The sequence below is a fragment of the Empidonax traillii genome, unplaced genomic scaffold (assembly GCF_003031625.1).
Source record: "Empidonax traillii isolate 1590-97213 ecotype Southwest subspecies unplaced genomic scaffold, ASM303162v1 scaffold35:size4298261, whole genome shotgun sequence".
NCBI classification, from domain to species: Eukaryota; Metazoa; Chordata; class Aves; order Passeriformes; family Tyrannidae; genus Empidonax; species Empidonax traillii.
This window is the reverse complement of record NW_020955228.1, coordinates 175,467-195,274: the sequence shown is the minus strand read 5'-3', so window position 1 is coordinate 195,274 and position 19,808 is coordinate 175,467. Positions and strand designations below refer to the sequence as shown.

The 19,808-nt window shown below is 39.8% G+C and overlaps 2 protein-coding genes and 1 long non-coding RNA gene across 4 annotated transcripts in view; 1 reads left to right on the top strand and 2 right to left on the bottom strand.

Moving 5' to 3' along the window:
• LOC114054587 overlaps positions 1-2,315 on the bottom strand; it is an 8,368-nt gene extending 6,053 nt beyond the window's left edge. Inside the window, exon 1 of the long non-coding RNA XR_003570501.1 lies at positions 1,602-2,315. This is a non-coding gene — a long non-coding RNA (uncharacterized LOC114054587). The remainder of the gene's footprint in view (positions 1-1,601) is intronic.
• The window catches only part of VWDE (von Willebrand factor D and EGF domains), a 32,397-nt gene extending 28,275 nt beyond the window's left edge, over positions 1-4,122 (top strand). The window contains exons 25-29 of the mRNA XM_027877885.1: positions 708-803; positions 903-998; positions 2,222-2,317; positions 2,879-2,982; positions 4,037-4,122. Of these exons, the coding sequence (XP_027733686.1) occupies positions 708-803; positions 903-998; positions 2,222-2,317; positions 2,879-2,982; positions 4,037-4,057 (413 nt within the window). The 3' untranslated portion in view covers positions 4,058-4,122. The remainder of the gene's footprint in view (positions 1-707; positions 804-902; positions 999-2,221; positions 2,318-2,878; positions 2,983-4,036) is intronic.
• A 5,747-nt stretch (positions 4,123-9,869) lies between these two features.
• LOC114054585 (von Willebrand factor D and EGF domain-containing protein-like) lies at positions 9,870-18,816 on the bottom strand. Of its 2 annotated transcripts, none has more exons than XM_027877884.1 (5): positions 18,679-18,816; positions 15,254-15,349; positions 11,973-12,077; positions 11,475-11,570; positions 9,870-10,020 (listed from the first exon to the last, which is right to left on the bottom strand). In XM_027877884.1, exons 1-5 carry the CDS (start codon positions 18,776-18,778, stop codon positions 9,911-9,913), a joined length of 507 nt encoding a protein of 168 aa, XP_027733685.1. In that variant the 5' UTR covers positions 18,779-18,816; the 3' UTR covers positions 9,870-9,910. The 2 variants fall into 2 exon arrangements, with proteins under 2 accessions (XP_027733685.1, XP_027733684.1); XM_027877883.1 differs by lacking the exon at positions 18,679-18,816 and adding an exon at positions 18,127-18,380.
• Positions 18,817-19,808: the final 992 nt, after the last annotated feature.

The window sequence follows — 19,808 nt, the reverse complement described above, 5'->3', positions numbered from 1 at the left end:
GCAGCAAGGTGTGATCCTGTGTGTCTCAATGGTGGTTCCTGTACTAAGCCAGATGTTTGCCTCTGTCCACATGGATTCTTTGGTGCCCAGTGTCAGAATGGTAATATTTTTTTTTTCTTGCCCTCACCCCTCAGCTGCCATTATGGGACAACATGTGAGACAACATTAAAACACAAAATTAACAATCAAGTCATGTGCCTGAGACGTGGTGCAAAACAGATATTATTATTTATTTTTAATAAATATTATTAAAATATTTATAAAATATTTTAAAATAAATATTTTTAATTAATTATTAGTCAATAAAAATTATTAAATTAATAATATGTTATTATTATTTTTTAGATTTTATGACTGATTCAATGAGTGTCCAAGGAGAAGGACGACTCAAAATTTGTCTTGTCTTCCACTCAATATTTGAGCAGCAGTCAATTAGTTCTAATTGGTGGAATGTATATTTGGTGTAGCTTAGTTACTCATGTACACATACAGTTGTCAGTCTTGACCCCTTTTTATCTGATTTTGCCTTTACTATTGATGTTGGCACCAAACCACATTAATATGATTTTCACAATACTGGCCTGATAGTGCTGAGCATCTATACAAGATGTCAGGATCTTAGTGTTTCTCTGTTGTTTCATAGAAGTATATCACTGAGTCAAACAAAATGCAAACTACAGCCTTTTCCTCCTGTTTCTGTTTTTTAGCTATTTGCAGCCCGCCTTGTAAGAATGGTGGTCATTGCATGAGGAATAATGTCTGTACTTGTCCTGATGGGTACACAGGTGGAAGATGTGAAAAAAGTAAGCCAGTGTTAAAATCCTTCCAGGATCCAAAAATAACCAATAAATTATTCTGTAATCAGTTAAATGTATTAAATAGCACATGTTTTTGATTTTAAGGCATCTGTGAGCCAAGGTGTATGAATGGAGGAAGATGTGTCGGCCCAAACATTTGCTCTTGTCCTTCAGGATGGAGAGGAAAAAGATGTGACACTCGTAAGTCCTTTGTAGTTAACAGGAGAACCATACCTTAAAAGTAATATATGATTTAAGGTAACTCTGTCCACACAAGTAATAGGAAGTTAGTGAATATACACACATTGAAAAAATAGTAGTCTGTAGCTTGGAAGCAAAATTTAGTATGGAGAACTAATACCATCCAGTTCTTAGGCTAAATCATGAGACCAAAATATCTTTTAAATTCTTGTATAGCAAATATTATCTTTCTTAATTCTTGTCTAAATAAGAAACATCTGTATTTCTGCAAGGAGCTGAGTTCAATAAAGTGAAAGAAATCCAATTTGTGCCGTAGGAAATAAAAACAGATAGAAAAAGTTCAGTGAAAGATGGGAAAACTGTGGAAACAGTGTGAAGCAATTGAAATAGAAGATGCAATGAGCACAAGCTCTTTAGGACAGGCAGAAATAGGACTGTGATGGTAGAACATCTGTGGGTCGCATTGTATCTTAATGAAGATACTGATGGTGCATAAAGAAAATCTGTCAGCATGGATAAAAGCACAATCTGCATGAAAATCAGCACAGGGATGGGTGGTAGAAATCCCATAGCTAAAGTGATAGTGTCTGTCATAGTACTCACCCGAGGCTCAGGAACTGATGTGGGCAATGAGCTCTCTAATGGCACAGAGGAAAAACAATTTTCCCTGTATTACTTTCTGTAAAGGTTTTTTTTTGTTGAAAAAAACATTACCAGTATTAACAGGGATGAGATATTCTTGGACACTGTGGAAGAGAGATTTGATTATCGAATAGGCATCTAATGAATGGAAATAATAGTGGGTTAGATTATGGTTTAATAAGCATGGACAAATGTGCAGAAAAATGGGCCACAGAAAATAACTTTGGATCAAATGTTCATGAGTTGATTCACCATGTGTTCAGTTGCATGACAGACAAAAGATCTCTCACCAAGTTGTGGGGTTTAGAAAGGTAAATTTGGAAAAAACCAAAGCTATTTAGCGTACTTCAGGCTTTTGTAGCAACCTGTGATGCTGCAGAACATCTTGGCCATAGGGCTTTTTGTTTCCAGTTGCCTCTCTTCTTTAATATCCTGTTGATCTTAGATAGATATTTCAGTGAAGATGATGTGACCCTTGTGTATGAAAAGCACTCAACCTCTCATGGACATCCTGAAATCTGAGTCATAAGTCAAAGTAATCACTTGGAATTTAACCAAACTTTGTGATGATGTTTGTGCAGCGATCTGTCTTCAGGAATGTAAGAATGGTGGGGAGTGTATTGGACCGAGTACATGTCATTGTCCTCCACAGTGGGAAGGAATCCAATGTCAAACACATAAGAATGATGTGATCTGAAACCTCTTGCTTCAGCACAGTTCAGACTGCACAATACAGACATATGCAGAGCCTTGAAGTCCTATACCTTGGTTGTATTTTACCCTAATCTGTGTCAAAGGCAGGATAAAGAACAGAGATTCCTCTGCCTGTTCTGAAGCCCTCCAGGATATGATGGCAGTGTGGGACCATGGCAGCATGTGTTGGCTTGCTCTAGTACTGTACACTGCTGTACCAGCTCTGAGAGGCCATTGCAATAGCTTGAAATAGTAAGATGCATTAAAAAACACCTTACTCGTGTTCCTTACTCAGTCTCATTCATACCCTTGGCATGTTCTCATGTTAAATCTGCATCAAAGCATGAAGGGGAGGGGATGGGCATAAGAACTTTGTTGGTTCCACATGACCTTTAAGTCTCCTTATGCTGAGGGGTGTTTCCTTGAGAAAATACTGACTGAGTTCTTGGCTCCTATAAGCAAACAGAGTAAGTGTATAGAAATAGTAGCCACTTTTCCTCCACCAAGGTGTTTCGATGAATAAAGCCACATATCTCTTGTTTTAGCTGTGTGCATCCAGAAGTGTCTGTTCGGAGGCAAGTGTGTGTTGCCCAATGTATGCTCTTGTCGTCCAGGTTATACTGGAGTCATCTGTGGGAAGAAAATTCAGGTACATGTGAAGTCAAGATGCCATCACAGATACAGTGATTTGGGAGTCATTATCTAGCACACTCTTGTCCAATGAAGCAGCACAATAAACACCAAATGTGTATTTCGTCTGATTTCTCCCTTTCGGTCTTCAGTGAGGGCAAGCTAATGAAATCGCTATGAGCTATTCCAGAAAATTTTAGGCTTTAATATTAAAAAAATTGTTCCTAACACCTAATGTACATTTCCTTCAAATTAAGCTGATTATCTCTTGTCATGCAGCAGGGATTGGTAACTATCCTCTTCACAACCCCTATTGTCTCTTCCAGCATCTGGCCCCATTTTAGGGAGAAGTGTCCCACTGCTGGCTTTCTTAGCTTGTGTCAAGTCAAGCTCTGATCTTTTCCCAGCTAACTGCATTGCCACTCAGTTCATCCCTGTTTTATACAAATGTTCCTTATACCCAAGTGTAACTTGAGAATTTACTTTTTTGCATCATAGGGTATGATGACAATATCCCATTTTGTCACCCAATTTTCTGTTGGATTCCCTTGCTTGAGTTCTGACAGTCACTCACTGAAGTAATTTAATGAAACATTTCCTCACAAGTAACTTCTTTGTGACATGTGAAGTAAAAGTAGGCTCTTCTTCTTTTCTGGTGCCAGCAGAATTGAGAGATGGGACAGATGTGTTTCAGAAATTGAAGGAGAGAAATGCTCATATGTATTTTGAAAATATAAAACTACACATCCTATGACAATAAAAGACTATTTTTTGCAATATGGGTTTCCAAAATGGGACCTAAAGAGAGGAATATTTTGATTTAAATGTTTACATAAATATGACTGCAAAGCATTAATATATTTTAATCTAGGAAATATATATTGCTGATCAGTCAGACAGTGTGGTATTATCAAAATGGCACATTTTCTTTAAGAAACAAAAGAGCTATGGGCACAAGTTTAACTTACATTGTGATTGTGTATCAGGAAAGCAGAAACTCATTGATAACTTTATCGTAAACACAGGCTGCATCATTAAAGTCTGGTTTTAATTTATTTTTCTCTCTCTCCAAGGTACAAAGGCATCATGACTGAAGAAGTGTATCAATTAAATTGTAATGCTTCGTGGATGTATGAGACTTGAAAAAAAAAAGGCAATTACAGAGTTTATTTAAATGAAAGGAATATTCAGAAGCGTTATTTTAAAAGATTTGTATTAGTCACAAATATTCAAAACAACAATCTTGTAGTCATTAAAGCATATGTATATTTATATAATTTTTTGCTACCTCATGCACAAACCCCACAGCCTCTGATGTCTTCACTGGACTTACGGATCTGATGACTGATGCAAACACAAAATTCTGCAGTTTGTTGATGCAGTCAGCTGGACTATGAGATTCCCTTTGTGGGGATAAGACTGTAACAGCTGCTGAGTGTTTCCAGCAAGGAAGGCAGCACTGCAGCACTTCCTGAATGGTACCTTCTGTTTTTAAACACTGTTTACATTACGTATTACTTGGCTGCAGACAGAAGAAAAAGCAGAACTATGTTTTTCTTCTCTTGTATTTGCATCATTCTTGGTATAATGACAAGCCAGTAGGGAGGAAGGAGGGGGAACCTGAACTGAGGCTGGGCTACTAGCAGTGGAGGCTTCCTTCCTGTCTTGTTAACAGTCAACCAGATGCAGAACGGCTCTTATTTTATCTATGACAAGCCTTTGTAGCCAGAAGCCAGATACCAGCTCTTCTGTTTTGACTTCCTTACTTACACTTATAAATTTGAGTACCCAGCTACTGAATTATTGCTGTGTCTGTAAGACTTTAGGCCCCTCCTTTGAGATAGCATTCAGTAATACAAGGAAATTTTGTACCCAGGTCTCTAGGAGAAATTTGACAATGCTTTTAGCAATGCTGATTCTTAAAATGGGAACTAATAAGCAGAGAAATTTGTTGTATATATGCCATTTGTACACATCATGTCAGAAAGTATTTGTAAGGGCTTCTTAGAGGATTTCTTTCCATAACCTATTGATTCAATGAACTGTTAGTACCAGCTGCCAGGTAGTTTTTGAACAAATAAAATTCCATTTTTTCCTAAATTTCCTACAGAAGGCTGCTACCTTCTCCTAGAGCTGTTAAAGACATTTCAGTTCCCACCACAACAAACTTGAGTTCTAGTAAAAGACACAAACACCCATTTACTTAAGCCATTCAGATTTACTGTTTTATTTTGTTTATTTTAGACCAAAATTAAACATGACTTTCTGTTCTTCTGAGCAATATTTAGTTTACATGTTCTAATTCTGAGCAGGAAGAAAATAAGAGCTCATTTTGCCATTTACTGCCACTCTGGGATGCTGATTGCCAAATCACAGCTTTTAGCAGCTCTGTGCCTAGATTTCTCCTCACCTTTTGATAGTCCTCTTAAGTCATTTTGCAAAGTAAGCTGGCAGTTTGAGAACTCAGCATCATTCCAGAATTATACCTGATGGATTTCCAAGTGCCTGAGTCGTGTATTTAAAAAATATTTTCAGTTTCCCACTTGCATTTTAAATGTCAGTGTTTCCATAGTTTCTTTCACTCAAGTATGCCAGTGGCTGATAGCTTGTTAATCTGAGAACTATTCTGTTATTTAAAAACTTTCTCACATCTCACAAAAGATCTCGATGAACAAATTCTGAGTAGCTCTTGGAACTGATGCCTCAGGATGATGCTCTGAATACACAAGGTTCTGAAAATGTTTTTAAAGTGCAAACACCTCAGTATCACAAAATCTCATATTGTAATCACCCCTGTTCCACATGTCAGTTACAGAGGTACTGTGCTAAAGAGAAAGAACATCTGCCTGGAACACTGCTAATAGTATTTTGGTTAATGAGTTTCTGCAGCCCTCTGTTCACAAAACTTAATATGTATATATGCATTTCTAGGATTTCAGGCTGAATAAAAGGGTTTTTAATCATCACTTTTAGTATTTTCCGTTTATTTTCAATGGTTCTAAAGGCAGAAATTATTTTTGTTTACATTTTCCAAACACAAGCTGTGTGAACAAAAGCATATCCAGAATTTTGCTGTAGTAGCTTAAAATGCTCAGTGCTAAGCTGTGCTATTTTCCAGCAAACACATGGTGCAGAAAAATTACTAGTACATGCAAGAGGCCAGACAGCTACTTCAAAACTGTCCAGTAATTATGTGATTAGTTGAAACTATTTTGTTACTAGATTGTCCATCATACACAAGAAACAGAATTCACTGTAATTAGAAAGCACATTGCAACAACGCAGCAAAATTGCTAAGTGTAGCAAGAAGAGGCAGAAGCATAGCGAGTGCTTGTGTACTGAGGTTAACAAAACTGTTCCAAACTTGCAATCTGAAATTAAGCCCCAAAGATTTAGGGGATTTGGGACGGGGAGAGAAGGGTTGCACAGTGCTGGAGTTGACACAGTTCCTGTCTGACAGAACAAATGGCCACTTGTGCCAAACTGAAGATCTTGCAGTGACCCTCAGCACACTATGCAGAACACAGGCATCTTCACTGAATTTTCTTGCATGATTTCTTTAGACACTGAAGAGTGCTGTAAGTACCTATGTACATCATCCATTTATTACCAGGTTGTACAACAGTTGCTCTTCAGGCCAAGTGCAGATTGACTTTTGTCCCTGATCTTAAAAAGATCTTTAAAATGCAGTACAATTAATGATTTCTGAAGGAAGGACTCGTATCACAGGAGATACCACAGCCAGCCGTGTTGGCTGTGATTTAAAAATAAAACCACAAGTGGGCCCCATGAGAAAGGCTCTTTCTTTTTACAAAAGTTAATTACATATTCTCAGGGCTGTGAAGAGAAGCAAGTTAACATTTCCATTTACAAAAAACAAACTTATAAAGAGGAATCAGCACAAAAGTAAAATAGGTATAAAAACTGAAGCTACTTGAGAAATTGGTTACATCGACTTCATTACTTGTCCAAATGGGAAGTTACATAGTTTAATTCTCAATAAAATGTAACATCTGGGTAGATATACAAAACCAAACATAGAGGTTAGAAAGTGTTACTAATGACTAAAGATGTTTATGCTGTTTCTGTCACATAAAGGTGTCACATGGTGGTGTTGGGTCATTTTATCCAACTTCCGCCCACAGCTCTGTTTAGCCAGTAAATGATATTTTATAGATAAACTACTTAAATCAATTCTTGTAACAAGCACTTATTATTAAATGAGAAAATATAAATGGTCAAATGTGAGTGCAGGTAAATTAGAAAGAAGAAACACTTTTCACATTTCCATGCACACTCTAAAAAGACAGAGTGTGAGAAATGCAACCAGTGCAATATCCCTACAGTTTTTCCAGTTGTTTATAGTGAAAACCAGAGCATCCTACTAACTACAGTTACAATTAACAAGTAAGAGAGCTAATATGTTCTGTATTGTTTTTCTTTGAGCTGCATGCATGACTCACTTCCCACAAAAAGACACATCCGTTTCCAAAAACTACATTCTGTAACTTGTACATTCAATCCTCCAGCAAGAGGAAAACAAACAAAAGACAAGAATTACTGGCAATTCTTTTAGTAAATATATGTGGAATGTGGAAATAATGTGGGGACCTGGACTTTCACTATTAATCTCACTTAAAATTTAATTGAATTATAAAAATAAATCATACTTCTTAACAGAATAAACAAAGAAAGACCCATGAAAAACCCTGTAGCCAGTAGATGGTGCTACATTCAAGCACTATTTCTAAAATATGACATTGCTTTCTGTGCGCTGTCAAACTACTGCTTACTTATTTATGTCATTTCTAAAGAAGAAATTAATTAAATCAGCATTTATTTTGGCCTGCTCAGAAACACCAATTACACATCTCACTGACTGCTCATTTTACTCCTAATAATGTCAAGATCTCTTCCAGCTTCTAGTCACCATTATTGCCAGTTTTGTATGTACAACTAGAAGTCAGTCTTTTGGGAATAATACTGAGGCAGGCCACTTTGTATTTACATAGTCCTGCTCATTTACTCTGAATCTTTGGTCTGATGTAAGTAATTTTTTCCACTTCACCCCCCCTGCAACCAGTATGCCACCTAAGGTATTCAACTCCTGAATTTCTGAATTATGGCATGATTATTATAATGAACTCTGACATTAAATTTCATCATCACCAAATCAAGCCTACTTCAGAACCACTGATGAAATCATCTTGTTTCACGCATGAAAATAACTTTTTTTACTAGCAGGTGTGAAATAGCCAGTGTATCACAGTAAAAGCAGCACATAAAACATGCACTCCTCTTATGTGGTACTCTGTCTCTGGGAACAAATCCTGCACAACATGCCTGTAGCATGTTTTGTCTGAACTAAATGCAACAGCCTCCAAAGCAAGGGCAGAGGAAAGCTCAACTGTGCCACACAGCAATTGCTCGTAACAAGAAATCAAGAGTGTCATGAACTACACTCTTGCGTTTCATTTGCTCCCTGCATACTTGGGTTCTCTCTTTTAGTGAAGGCTGGTAACTGAGAACACCCCATTACCCTTGCCTTTTTGCTCAGTGGCTTGTAATCCCTGGAGAAACATGCCCATAATAAGTCACTCTGCCCATGAGATCTACTGCACGTTCTGGTGAGAGAGTTTATACATAAATTAATACGTTATTCCAGCAAACGGACTAAAGTAATGCATTACTAAAATTCTCCCACCAAAAATTCCAGTTTCACCCAGAAGACAATAAAAACCAATCTATCTCAATAAAAATAATTGGTCTGAGCATCATTCAGAAAGTTGACTGATTCAACTCACGGGTTTCGGCAAAACCTTCCTCAACTGCAGCATTCAAGTAACAGCACAAGTGAGACATGGAACAATGGACATAGGAGTCTCAGCCCAACATGCAGCCTGATCAAAAGGCTGCAAAATCTAAATAAGGCCACACGGGAATACCTCCAGAAGGGAGGCCTCAACATGTTCCACACAGGTGATTTGTGACAGGCACGGCTTTTCCTCCCTGGCAGTCTGTAGCCTCCTGATGTCCTATAACAACACAGTCTTGAATGGAAAAGAATTATCAATGTCTCCAGAAAAAAAACACATTTCCCTATCTCACTGGGTTAAGGAGAAGAAATAATTGGAAGTTGAGAGATGATCAGATAATATGACTGTAGAAGTGGTCAAGATAAGGACTCTTTTAGAGTATCAGTATGGATTAAGCTTTTAGAAAGTAACAGCAGAATTGTTTCAATGAGTATTGTGTTTCTTTGGTTTTAGTGTAGGGTTTTTTTTAAATACTGCTTAACTGATCAAGATCCAGATCTGACTGGGGGGAGGGTCAGGAAGCAGACATAAAGTGATAGCCAGGATTTAAATAAGATGCTTTGCAGAGTGGTAATGTTCCAAAAAGATGCAAACTGCAAATTTTGTCTTGCAACTGTTTAATCTCATTGAAGTGAAATTATCATTGAACTAACATCCACTGCTGATGATCTGAGCTGAGGGCTTTTTGTTTCATTTGCTTTTTAAAACACACGTAAATAATAGAACACAATAATTCTAATCAAAGGGGGAAAAATCAAAAACTAGAGAAGAGACCTATTCTGAAGTACTTGATTTGAAGAACAAATTTTATTTCAAGGTTAGCTGTATCAACCAAGACATAACACTTCTGCTTATTAAGAAAAAATGAGAACAGAAGAAAATGTACCATACACTACACACAGTTGAATACTTAGAACAACTTAGTTACAATCAGCAATACTTTCATATAGAAAAGCATTTACTTAATATAGTGAGGACAAAAAGCTATTTGAAATTAGTTAGTTACCATGTTTATTTTAAGGTCCCCCACTTCTGCAGACTTCATCTCTGGATAGTTACGTAAAAAAAAAAAAAAAAAAAAAAAAGAAGGAAGAAAAACCAACAAAGCAGTTTATCTTTGCTGAAGTTGCTTCATTCCTTCCTTTTCTTTGTGCACTGCAGACCAGAGTATGGCAGTCGACATCTGCACACGTTTGGAGCTATGCACTTCCCTCCATGTTGACAGGGTAGTTTACATACAGCTGAAATGAGACACCAGATACACAGTATGTCTTCAGCACAATACAGGATTATTTTTCTTCTCGCTGTGGTAGCAGAATTGTTCCCTGGTGACTGCACGGGGACAGTATAAATAACAGCATAATGGAAGAACTGAAAAGCAATGCCTCTCAATTTATGGCATTGTGGCCTTCACTGGAATACAGGCACAGTATGTCTAGTCTTATTCATGCTCCATTTCCCTTTTAAAATACTATAATTTCTGTTCTTTAAGGCACAGGCTGTTTTTGAGATGGATGCTTCCATGAAAGTGAGAGAACCATAAAAATTCCTGCTGAAAATTTAAGTGAGTTCTTGGATCCACATCCATAAGAAAAACAGGCATCACTTTCTGTTCCACCATAGGAAGGGCAGGAAAGGGCTGAGCTTCAGCTGTCCCCTAGCTACACATCAATTCAGTTAACAAGCCAGGGGCTGCAATTTGCTTATGAGCATCTGCACCAACAAAAGTCAAACTTGATGCAGATCTACTTAGTTTAGGAACAGTGATTTTGACATGAAGAACCTGATCACTTCTACCACTATTGCAGCTGCAGGGAATGGAGCTAAGCATTTTGCAAGTTCTTTGCATCTCCCACAGCTGGCTTTTAATATCACCCTCTATTTTAAGACGCTGACAAATACAAAGGATAAGGATTTGCATGGTCAAAGCATTATTTGTTAATGTTTGCTTGAATATATATATATTGCAGAAGAACTAACACTAGCCGATTTAGGATTCCTACAGCCACACAAAAAATTCAAGTGCAGAGGACTTAATCCAGAGACCTTGCATCCACGATATCCAGTTTAAAAGCTTTTAACATCAGGGCAGTGCTGCTACAAGCATACAAGGCCCAAGAAGGGTTGATTAAAGACTTTCTATTAATTTGCTTTTGTGAATCAAAATTTGTAAAAATACCAGTGTTTGTTCAGCAAGAGTGTCAGTACTAATACTGACTACAGGCAGCTTTCTCTTACTCAGAATTCTAAGAGCACCTGGAATTGGTTCTGCCAACTTACCCTCAAAGTCAGAATTAAGTTTCAGTTTTGAATGTCCATAAAATTTAATGAAGTTCTAACCTACACCAGTAGCAATAATATTTCTATAATGGCCATTTTCAGTTCTTTATTGTAGGGTCTCGGCTTATAAAAAATATTTCAGAAATACTGACAAGACATACCAAGAAATTTATTTGGTGGCAACCAAAATCTGAATCTCGGTCAAAGTGGAAAAATTCTGTGGTTTTGACCAAATTAAAAAACTGTCTACTCCTTATGCATACTTGTAAGAGCCCCAGTATGCAGAAGCAGCTCTCAGTTACTATATTAAGATACTTCCCTAGAAGTTTTGTTAGGCACTGAGGATTTGAACACTATATTGGTAAATCAAATAAGCAGAGGAAAGGATAAACGAAAAATGTCAGAAGTCATTTACCTAAGTGACATGCTCCACCGACCCATCCAGCTGGACAGCTACAAATCCCAGGAGCCACACAAGCTCCATTATTACGACAACCTTGAGGACAAATTGCTAGAAGAAAAAGGATGGATAAGTCAGCAGGATTTACAAAACTGATATAGAAGGATCCTGACAGAATGAAAGATTCAGGATGATACAAATCAAAATAGCAAAACACATTTTCTTCCAGGCCAGATACTCAGCTGGTATAACTCCAAAGGCATTTCCAGGATCATGAAAATGGGAAAAAAAGTACTTACTTATTGTGCTACAATTTTTGGTTTAAATCTTAACAGATGTACACCTGATAAAAATAACTTTACCCGATTTTATCTGGTATGTACCATTAATGTATGTCACTCATTTGTGTAGTAGTGCAATGACATTTCCATAGTTATTAGTCTCTTAATACTTTTAAAATGGTTTTGTTACTGCAGTTCTATTTTTAATCAATTCATGAGCGCAGATACCCACCTTCTTGGCATCTTGATCCTGTCCAGCCAGAAGCACAAAGGCACTTCACAACTCCATTCACAGAGACACATTCCCCACCATTCTGACAGCCTCCTTCACAGCTTACTGCAGAAGACAGCATAAGCCGTGCATTTCAGAAGCAGCACAGGACTTCAAACAATTATCTTTAAACAGGTGGTCTAGCATCAACTACTTGTTTTATCACATCTGCAGTGACTTTTCAGAGCAAGGCACAGTTCTCTAAGGGATGAGTGAGGATGACAGAATCACAACTGCAAATGTCACCTCAGAAAGCAGTTAAAATTAGGCATATGCTTAAAAGCTTATTGAGCATTTAGCCTGAGAGTATTATTGCTGTGGCACAGCTCCTCCCCTCCCCAGCTGTGAGCCAACTGCTCATCAGCTACAACACTGTTCATCAGCTACACCACAGGAACTACTGACATGCATATTCATATCAAACTTGCCAAATCACAGCTGCTAAGCCAAGAACATGTGGTCAAGGATGTACATATTTCCTTACCTGACAGGACCTACATGTAACAAGAGGAAGAAGAGAAATGGATATTACTTTGACAAATGAACCTAAGCAGTGCCTTCCTAAAGGCCAAATATCTAAGCCAGCCTCCTCATTCCAGAACTGTTCTACACATCAAAGCCCTGCAGGCTTCATTAATGAAGCATTATTTATGCCAAACATATGATTGGTATCAACTGTGGTGAGCAACACCTTTGAAAAGTGGCACAATCACTCTTCTGTGCAATCAAATGCTTCCTTTCACAAGCATGAATGTAAATTATACACCACCCTCACTGCATTGAAGAGGAACAACTATCCTTCATTATAAAGATGGACAAATGGGATGTCTGTTTGATAATTTGTACGTAAAGAAAAAGGCCAAATTTCTGTTCAACCACAAGTTTTGAGCTAATAGATTTTTGGCACAAATACTGAACATGCAAGGACAAGCAAGTCAACTCCAGAATAGCTGGAAAAGCTCTTCAAAGCTTGTTTGCATATTTCTTTGTCACATTATATATGTTAATGTATTTAATATTGATTGTATTTGATCGATTTTGGAAACTAGAAAAAGTGCCTGAAGACTGGATGAAAGCAAATATCACTCCAATCTTCCAGAAGGGCAAGGAGGACCCAGGGAACTGCAGGCTGATCTGCCTCACCTCAATCCCTGGTAAGGTAATACAAGAACTGACCCTGAAAACCCATTTCCAGGCACATTAAGGAAAAGTAAATCACCAGGAATAGTCAGCAAGGCTTCACAGAAAGGGTAACAAAGTTCTGGTAGAGATTGCCCTGGGAAGTTGTGGAGTCTCCATCCTTGGAGATCTTCAAAAGCCATCTAGACATGGCCCTTGGCAACTGGCTATAGGTAGCCCTGCTTGAGCAGGGAGGTTGGAAATTATGACCTCCAGAGGTCCCTTCCAACCTCACCCATTCTGTGATTCTGTGTGATGCTGTAATAGCACACTGCCCCACACACAAGTTAGTACAAGGTGAACACAAGCCTCACCTTTGCCTTACAGGGATAACATGATAACAGAATCACAGAATATTTTGAGTTGGAAGGGACCAACAAGGATCACTGAGTCCAACTCTTAAGTGAATGGCCTGTACAGGGATCAAACCTGCAACCTTGGCGTTATAAGCAAATACAAGAAGGACTTTTATTCAGATACAAATCCAAGTCCAGGCTGTAGTATCAGCATAAACTGAATCCTCACTCTGCATTTTCTATTTAAGTAGTACCACTCACTTTGTTTCTGATTTAGACTCTTGCGAGAATATCAAATTCCCCTTCCTTGGGGGGGCCCTGTCAAGATTTCACAAAGCTACACCTTCAGTTGGCTTTTGAGTAATTAAAAAAAAAAAAAAAAGTTAAAAATTCTTTTGCTCAAAAATTAAGCTGACCATGCTCCAGTTTGCCTCTTCGCTGTCAACACTGTTATGTCTACTCATACTGCATAGTTCTTTCCCAAAGCATTATGTAACAGTACTGTGTTATACAGATCTTCATCAGAAGATACTTTCTCATCTTTTCTATTCCTCTATAATGTTAACAATTTTGATATGAAATTATTATCACTGGTAGCTGAATTCCTATTCAGTCTAGTTAACGTCCCAGAGCTATAGTTTAAGCTTCTGCAGACTTAGACAGATGTCACCCATTAGGTACTCAGCTCACATTTCCTTCATAAAATATCAAATATAGCTTTATGAAAAAAATAAACAAACAGAAAAACCCCACCAAGCCCCAACAACCCATCAAGAACAAGGCAGAAAGCTGCAGAAGCTAGCTGAGTTCCTTCCCCAAGTACCCATTAGGTTACATTCCAAGTAAACTCTCGGCAGTTATTACACATTTGAAGGACATAAAGAAAATGCCCTCAAAATAAACATCAAGCATAAACAGAGAACCCTGTGAGGTGCTGCTAGCTGCTATGACCGCAGTGAGATAGAATATTTATTAAGTTCTCAGCACACTAACTACTGTCCAACTAATTTACCAGTGTCCTTTCAAAAAAAATTTCTAAAAATTTTTAGGTGCCACATTGAGGCTTTTCTTCTGAAAGGAAAGAAACACTTCCTTTTTCCTTCCCTTTCTGGAAATATCTTGCCTACTATATAATTTTTCCCTAAAACTATTTCAAGTTTGCTTCCCCTTTTCTTCCAGAACTTGAGTTATCAGTATTCTGATCAGTTCGTAACAGCATAACAATGTTTTCTTGGATTGCCTTTTCCAAACCATGCATATATTAAATAGGCTTCACAAAACCATAAAAATTGATCTTTGCTACTCCTCATCTCTGTCATCTCCTATTACCTCTCAACAATACACTGACACACGTATCTTTAGTGGCTTGCCCTCAGTATTACAACCTTGCAGATACTACACAAAGGTTTCAACTACTTAATGCAGAAATATGGGTCTATACAAGTCATCTCACTAAATTATTTAGGAAGAATCTGTTACAGAGATAAATAGAATATTTATGTAACAGATAAGCTTGGTATTTTCCAAGTGAAAAAAACTGCTCAGATTCTCCCAACACATTTCAGTAGATGTACTCCATCCCATCCTCCTGCAAGCATGCAGATCCTCTAGGCCATGCATGTCTTGACAGCAGGGTCAGAGGTTTACAGAATAAAGGTCATTATTTCAAAGTGTATTAGATCCAGGACTTGAGGAGCCCCAAATTAATTTAGTCTGTCTTCAAACTCCTTGTCTTTCAAAGCTACCACTTTTTTATGTCTTACTCACCTTTATGACAGTATCTACCTCCATACCCAGGTGGACATCTGCATTTTCCAGGTCGGAGGCACTCCCCACCGTTTTTGCATTTTGGATAACATGTAGCTGTAAGATAGACAATAAAGAAAGCTTGGATAAATATTGATGAAGACTACTAAAGTTATTACTTAAATACATAAGAAATTTACACATTAGTATATTTGCATAAGTTATCTTCATATTTCCTAAGATATATTTGTCATGTCATCTTACATTGCTGATCAGGTGAAATAACTTCCCTGTACAGAGAACGCTCCACCCTATTAAGCTTTTAAACACTCAGAACTAAGGAATATTTTGGATCCTAGGTAGAACAGGCAGCAGAAAGATCCACATTAAAAAGGAATGAAGGAACACATCTGGACTGCCAAAAAAGCTTTTGATAACTGAAGTCAATAAATGACAAGTGAGAAAACAGGTCATAGGAAGAAAGGGTTTAATAAAAAAATGCTACAATTTCAGTGGCATCTTCTGATTCTTAAGATGAAGTATCCGACTTTTTCCTCTCTACTGGATTCCTACATATCTGAGTTGCTTGTGTACCTCTCAAAAAAACCGACATGTTCAATTCCTTACACCTCTTCTCTAAAAAGTCTCCAGAAGTAAGTCAGCATTCCTTTCTCCCCCACCCGCTTTTTTTTTTTTTTTTTTTGCCCTCAGCTGGCCTCTCAGGGACCTTTCTGAAATGTACAGTGTTTAGTTTAGAAACCATCTGAGATACACATAACTTTTTTCATAATTGTAATTATCTATTGTGAGAAAAGCACCCATGATCATCACAGATCCTGCAACTTTTTCACTGCTGACAGCTTGGACAGATTGGATAAGGTGCAAATAAACATTTTGATTTTGCAAAATTCTGGATAAGTCCAGTCAGATTGCAAATAAATTATCTATCACATAGACCTCCTTGCTACTCATAATCATTCCTGAATCAGCCCTGGTGTCTGCGAAAACATTTTTTTATTCACACACAGATTTTAGAAACCCACATGTTTCTGAAACTGTCATCTGAGTTAACTGCAGTTCTCTACATCACTTTGCTTTATCCTTTGACTAGATGGGTGAAAAGTTTGAAACAGAGGGAAGAAAAGGCAAAAGATGAGCAGTGAGTAACACCACACTGATGTTGTTCTCATACAGCACTCTGAAGCAACCCAACTGAAGAATATTTTTCACATTAGTACCTGCAGAATGAGTATTTGCAGGCAAATAAAGAACAGAGACATGTATGAAAGAACCATCCAGTTCTCAGTTCTCTCCTTAACTCTTTTACCACATGCTCTCAGTTAATTGGAAATGCCATACAAGAGTTCTCAATTTAAGAAAAAATCTATTTCTGTGTCATTTCACAGTTTTCAGTTCAGTTTTCTTGACAGAACAAGGGATGAACCTTCGTTTATCCTTTTTTTTTCTACATTGATGACCTTATGAGAACAAGGATTCAGTGGTTCCCTTAACAATTCCAGACAGTTCACCCATCTAGTTAAAAAATGGAATCTCCATCTCCAACAATCTTTCACATCTCCCAAAGCCCAAAAATGTCTAGGATCCAACAGTTGTCTGGAACTGTTCATACAGCACAGTTTTAATCTCCACTACACAACACATTGCCTACCCATCATTTGTCACCACCTGCTAGCCATACCCTCCAAATGGAACAACACTCCATGAATCATTATAGCATTGAATGAAATTTTCAGCATCTCATCTTAGAGTTAAAAAAAAAAAAATCACATTTTAAATGAAGGAGATTGAAAATTAGAAGAAATATTGTACAAATTATATCACCTCTTCACATATGGACAGCATGTGAAGCAAAGGAACTCCTGACATTGAGTGATTTTTTTAGCAATTAATACCCACAACCTCTGCAGTTAAACTTTAAAAGAAAGGATTTATAAATTAGACATGTTACATTAAACAGGGTTTAAACTAAAACTCCTCTTCACGATGTTTGTTTTTGCATATTGGGTGACATTTTCAAAAACACTTTGTCTCCCCTTGGAAACCAACAGGCATAGACTTCAGTTCACTTTAGCTTTACACCTCCTACCATGGAAATAGGATGTACAAATGATTCTGTGGGTCGGGTAACATCTAGGAAGTAAACTCCAGTACCTTTAAAAGCACAACATATTCTAAATAAAAATAAATCCAGAACATAACCTACCTTCTATTCACTTTCTTGATCTTTTTGTTAGTACTGTCCTGACTAATTACACCTAGAAATATCAGTTCAATGTTGCTGAAGCTTAGAAAGACGCCAGGCCTTTAAAAGCATTCCAGAACCGTCCGGATGCCATCCTGTGCCACGTGCTCTAGGATGCCCCTGCTTGAGTAGGGAGGTTGAACCACAGAGCCCACCGTGATTCTGTGATTCCTTAAATACTCCCAGGGTAGTATTTAAGCATGCACAGTTAAAGCAACAGGAGGAAGCCAGCAGAAGCCTGTCCACTAAGTAGACCTTTACCCAACGTCCAGGTGGTAAAACACGATCTACTGACCCACAGAGGGGTCTACTCACCCAGGCAAATTCTTCATACCGACTCTTGGCTATACTCTATCAGTTTGCTATCACTGCCCCACCTCACTAAAAAAGGTGTCTTTACCCTCCTCTGCCACCGCATCTCATTCAAAGCCTCCCCGGCACCCAACCACCCACCTCTCACACCAGGTCCAAACCCGAGCTCCTCAGTCCTTCCCGCAAGGCTTTCTCGCAAGGAGGCTGTCACGACAGGGAGCGAGCACAGGTAGCTGTGCCCAGCCCTGCTGGCACTCAGACGCGTCCCCAGGGACCCCAGCGCGTCCCGCCCCCGCCGTCCCGCCCCGGGCCCCGGTACCGTGCTGGCAGCGCTCGCCCTCGTAGCCCTTGGAGCAGAGGCAGGTGCCGTTGCCGAGGCAGAGCCCGCCGTGCCGGCAGCGGGGGCTGCAGGCGGCCGGGCCGGGCCCTGAGGGCAGGGCTGCCCCGCGGCACAGCGGGCACAGCGCGCACAGCGCCAGCCAGAGCAGCGGGCGGGGCAGCCCCGTCCCGCCGCCCTCTCGCCGCGACATGGCCCGGGCGAGCGGCCGCCAGCTCGGGCAGCTCGTCCCGCTCCGCTCCCCGCCCCTCGGCCGCCAACTCTCCGCTCGCTCCCCTCTCAGCCCCGCTCCCTCACGCTCCCCTCGCTTTTACCCTCTCCGTTCGTTCCCACTCCTCCTCCTCCTCCCCCTCCTCCTCCTCAGCTCCAGCCTCCCCCCGCCCCGCCGCCCCCCGCGCCGTATCAGGGCGGGTGGGAGCCCCCCGAGTGCCCGTGACCCCAGCGGGGCACCGTGCGGGCAGCGCCGGGAGTGCGCGCAGGAAACCGACCCTGCACAAGAGAAAGCTCAAGGAGGACCTTAGCGCTCCCTGCGACCTGGTTGTAGCCAGGTGGGGAGTGCACTCGTCTCCCAGGCAACCAGGACAGGACGAGAGGACAGTCTTGAGCTGCACCATGGGAGGTTTAGGTTGGGCATTAGGAAGCATTTCTTCACAAAAGGGGTGGATAGACATTGGAATGGTCTGGCAGGGAGGGGGTGGAGGTGTTAAGGAGAGACTGGATGTGGCACTTAGTGCCATGTTCTAGTTGACATGGTGGTGTTCGATCCTAGGTTGGACTCAAATGATCTCAGAGGTCTTTTCCAACCTAACTAATTCTGTCTGCAGGTGCAGAAGCCTCTGTCAGTAGAGGACCAGCCACCAGGTGGTCACACCATACGTCGGGCAAGAAGCCCACCTTAGCACCTGGCCTGGCGGCGCACCCACCAGTTGCTGGCCCTGCCACCCGCTTCTGGGACAGCACAGCTCTGACCTCTGACCCCTTCCGGGCCTTACAGGCTCTCCGATTTCTATTCACTTCCACCTTTAAAGGTGCCATGTGTGAATATCGTGACACAATATTCGAAGGGTGATTTGAGAGAGAGTGACGTACTGAACTCACTGTCACCTTGCAGATGAGAGGAATTAGGGTTTTATAGAATCATAGAATGGCTTGGGTTGGAGAGGACCTTAACATTATCGAGTTCCAACCCCCTGCCATGAGCAGGGACACCTTTCACTTCACCAGGTTGCTTCTATCCCCCATCCAGGGATGGGACATCCACAGCTTCTCTGAGCAAACTGTGCCAGTGCCTCATCACCCTCACAGTAAATAATTTCTTCCTTATATCTTATCTAAATGTACTCTTTTTCAGTTTGAAGACTTTCCCCCATATCTTGTCACTCCATGTCATTGTCATAAGTCCCTCTCTAGCTCTCTTGTGGGCCCTTTAGGTACTGTAGATGCCCTAAGTTCATCCCAGACCATTCTCTTCTCCAGGATGAACAGCCCCAGCTCTCTCAGACTGGCTTTACGGAAGAGGTAACCCAGCCCTCTGAGCATATTCATTGCTCTCCTCTGGACTTGCTCCTTGTCATGCTGTCTCTGGATAGGGCTTGAATACAATTCTGTGACAAAGAAAATAGCTATATATTTCAGTTTGATCATGAAAATATTTTTAGTTGCAA

Bases quoted from the DNA above. Each gene is read 5' to 3' on its own strand.
- LOC114054585 (XM_027877883.1), bottom strand. From the start codon at position 18,337: ATGTCGCGGCGAGAGGGCGGCGGGACGGGGCTGCCCCGCCCGCTGCTC. The intron at 15,350-18,126 runs GTACCGGGGCCC...TCTATCTTACAG, and splicing joins GGGCGAGCGCTGCCAGCACG to CTACATGTTATCCAAAATGC. The intron at 12,078-15,253 runs GTGAGTAAGACA...TGTCTTCTGCAG, and splicing joins AGGTAGATACTGTCATAAAG to TAAGCTGTGAAGGAGGCTGT.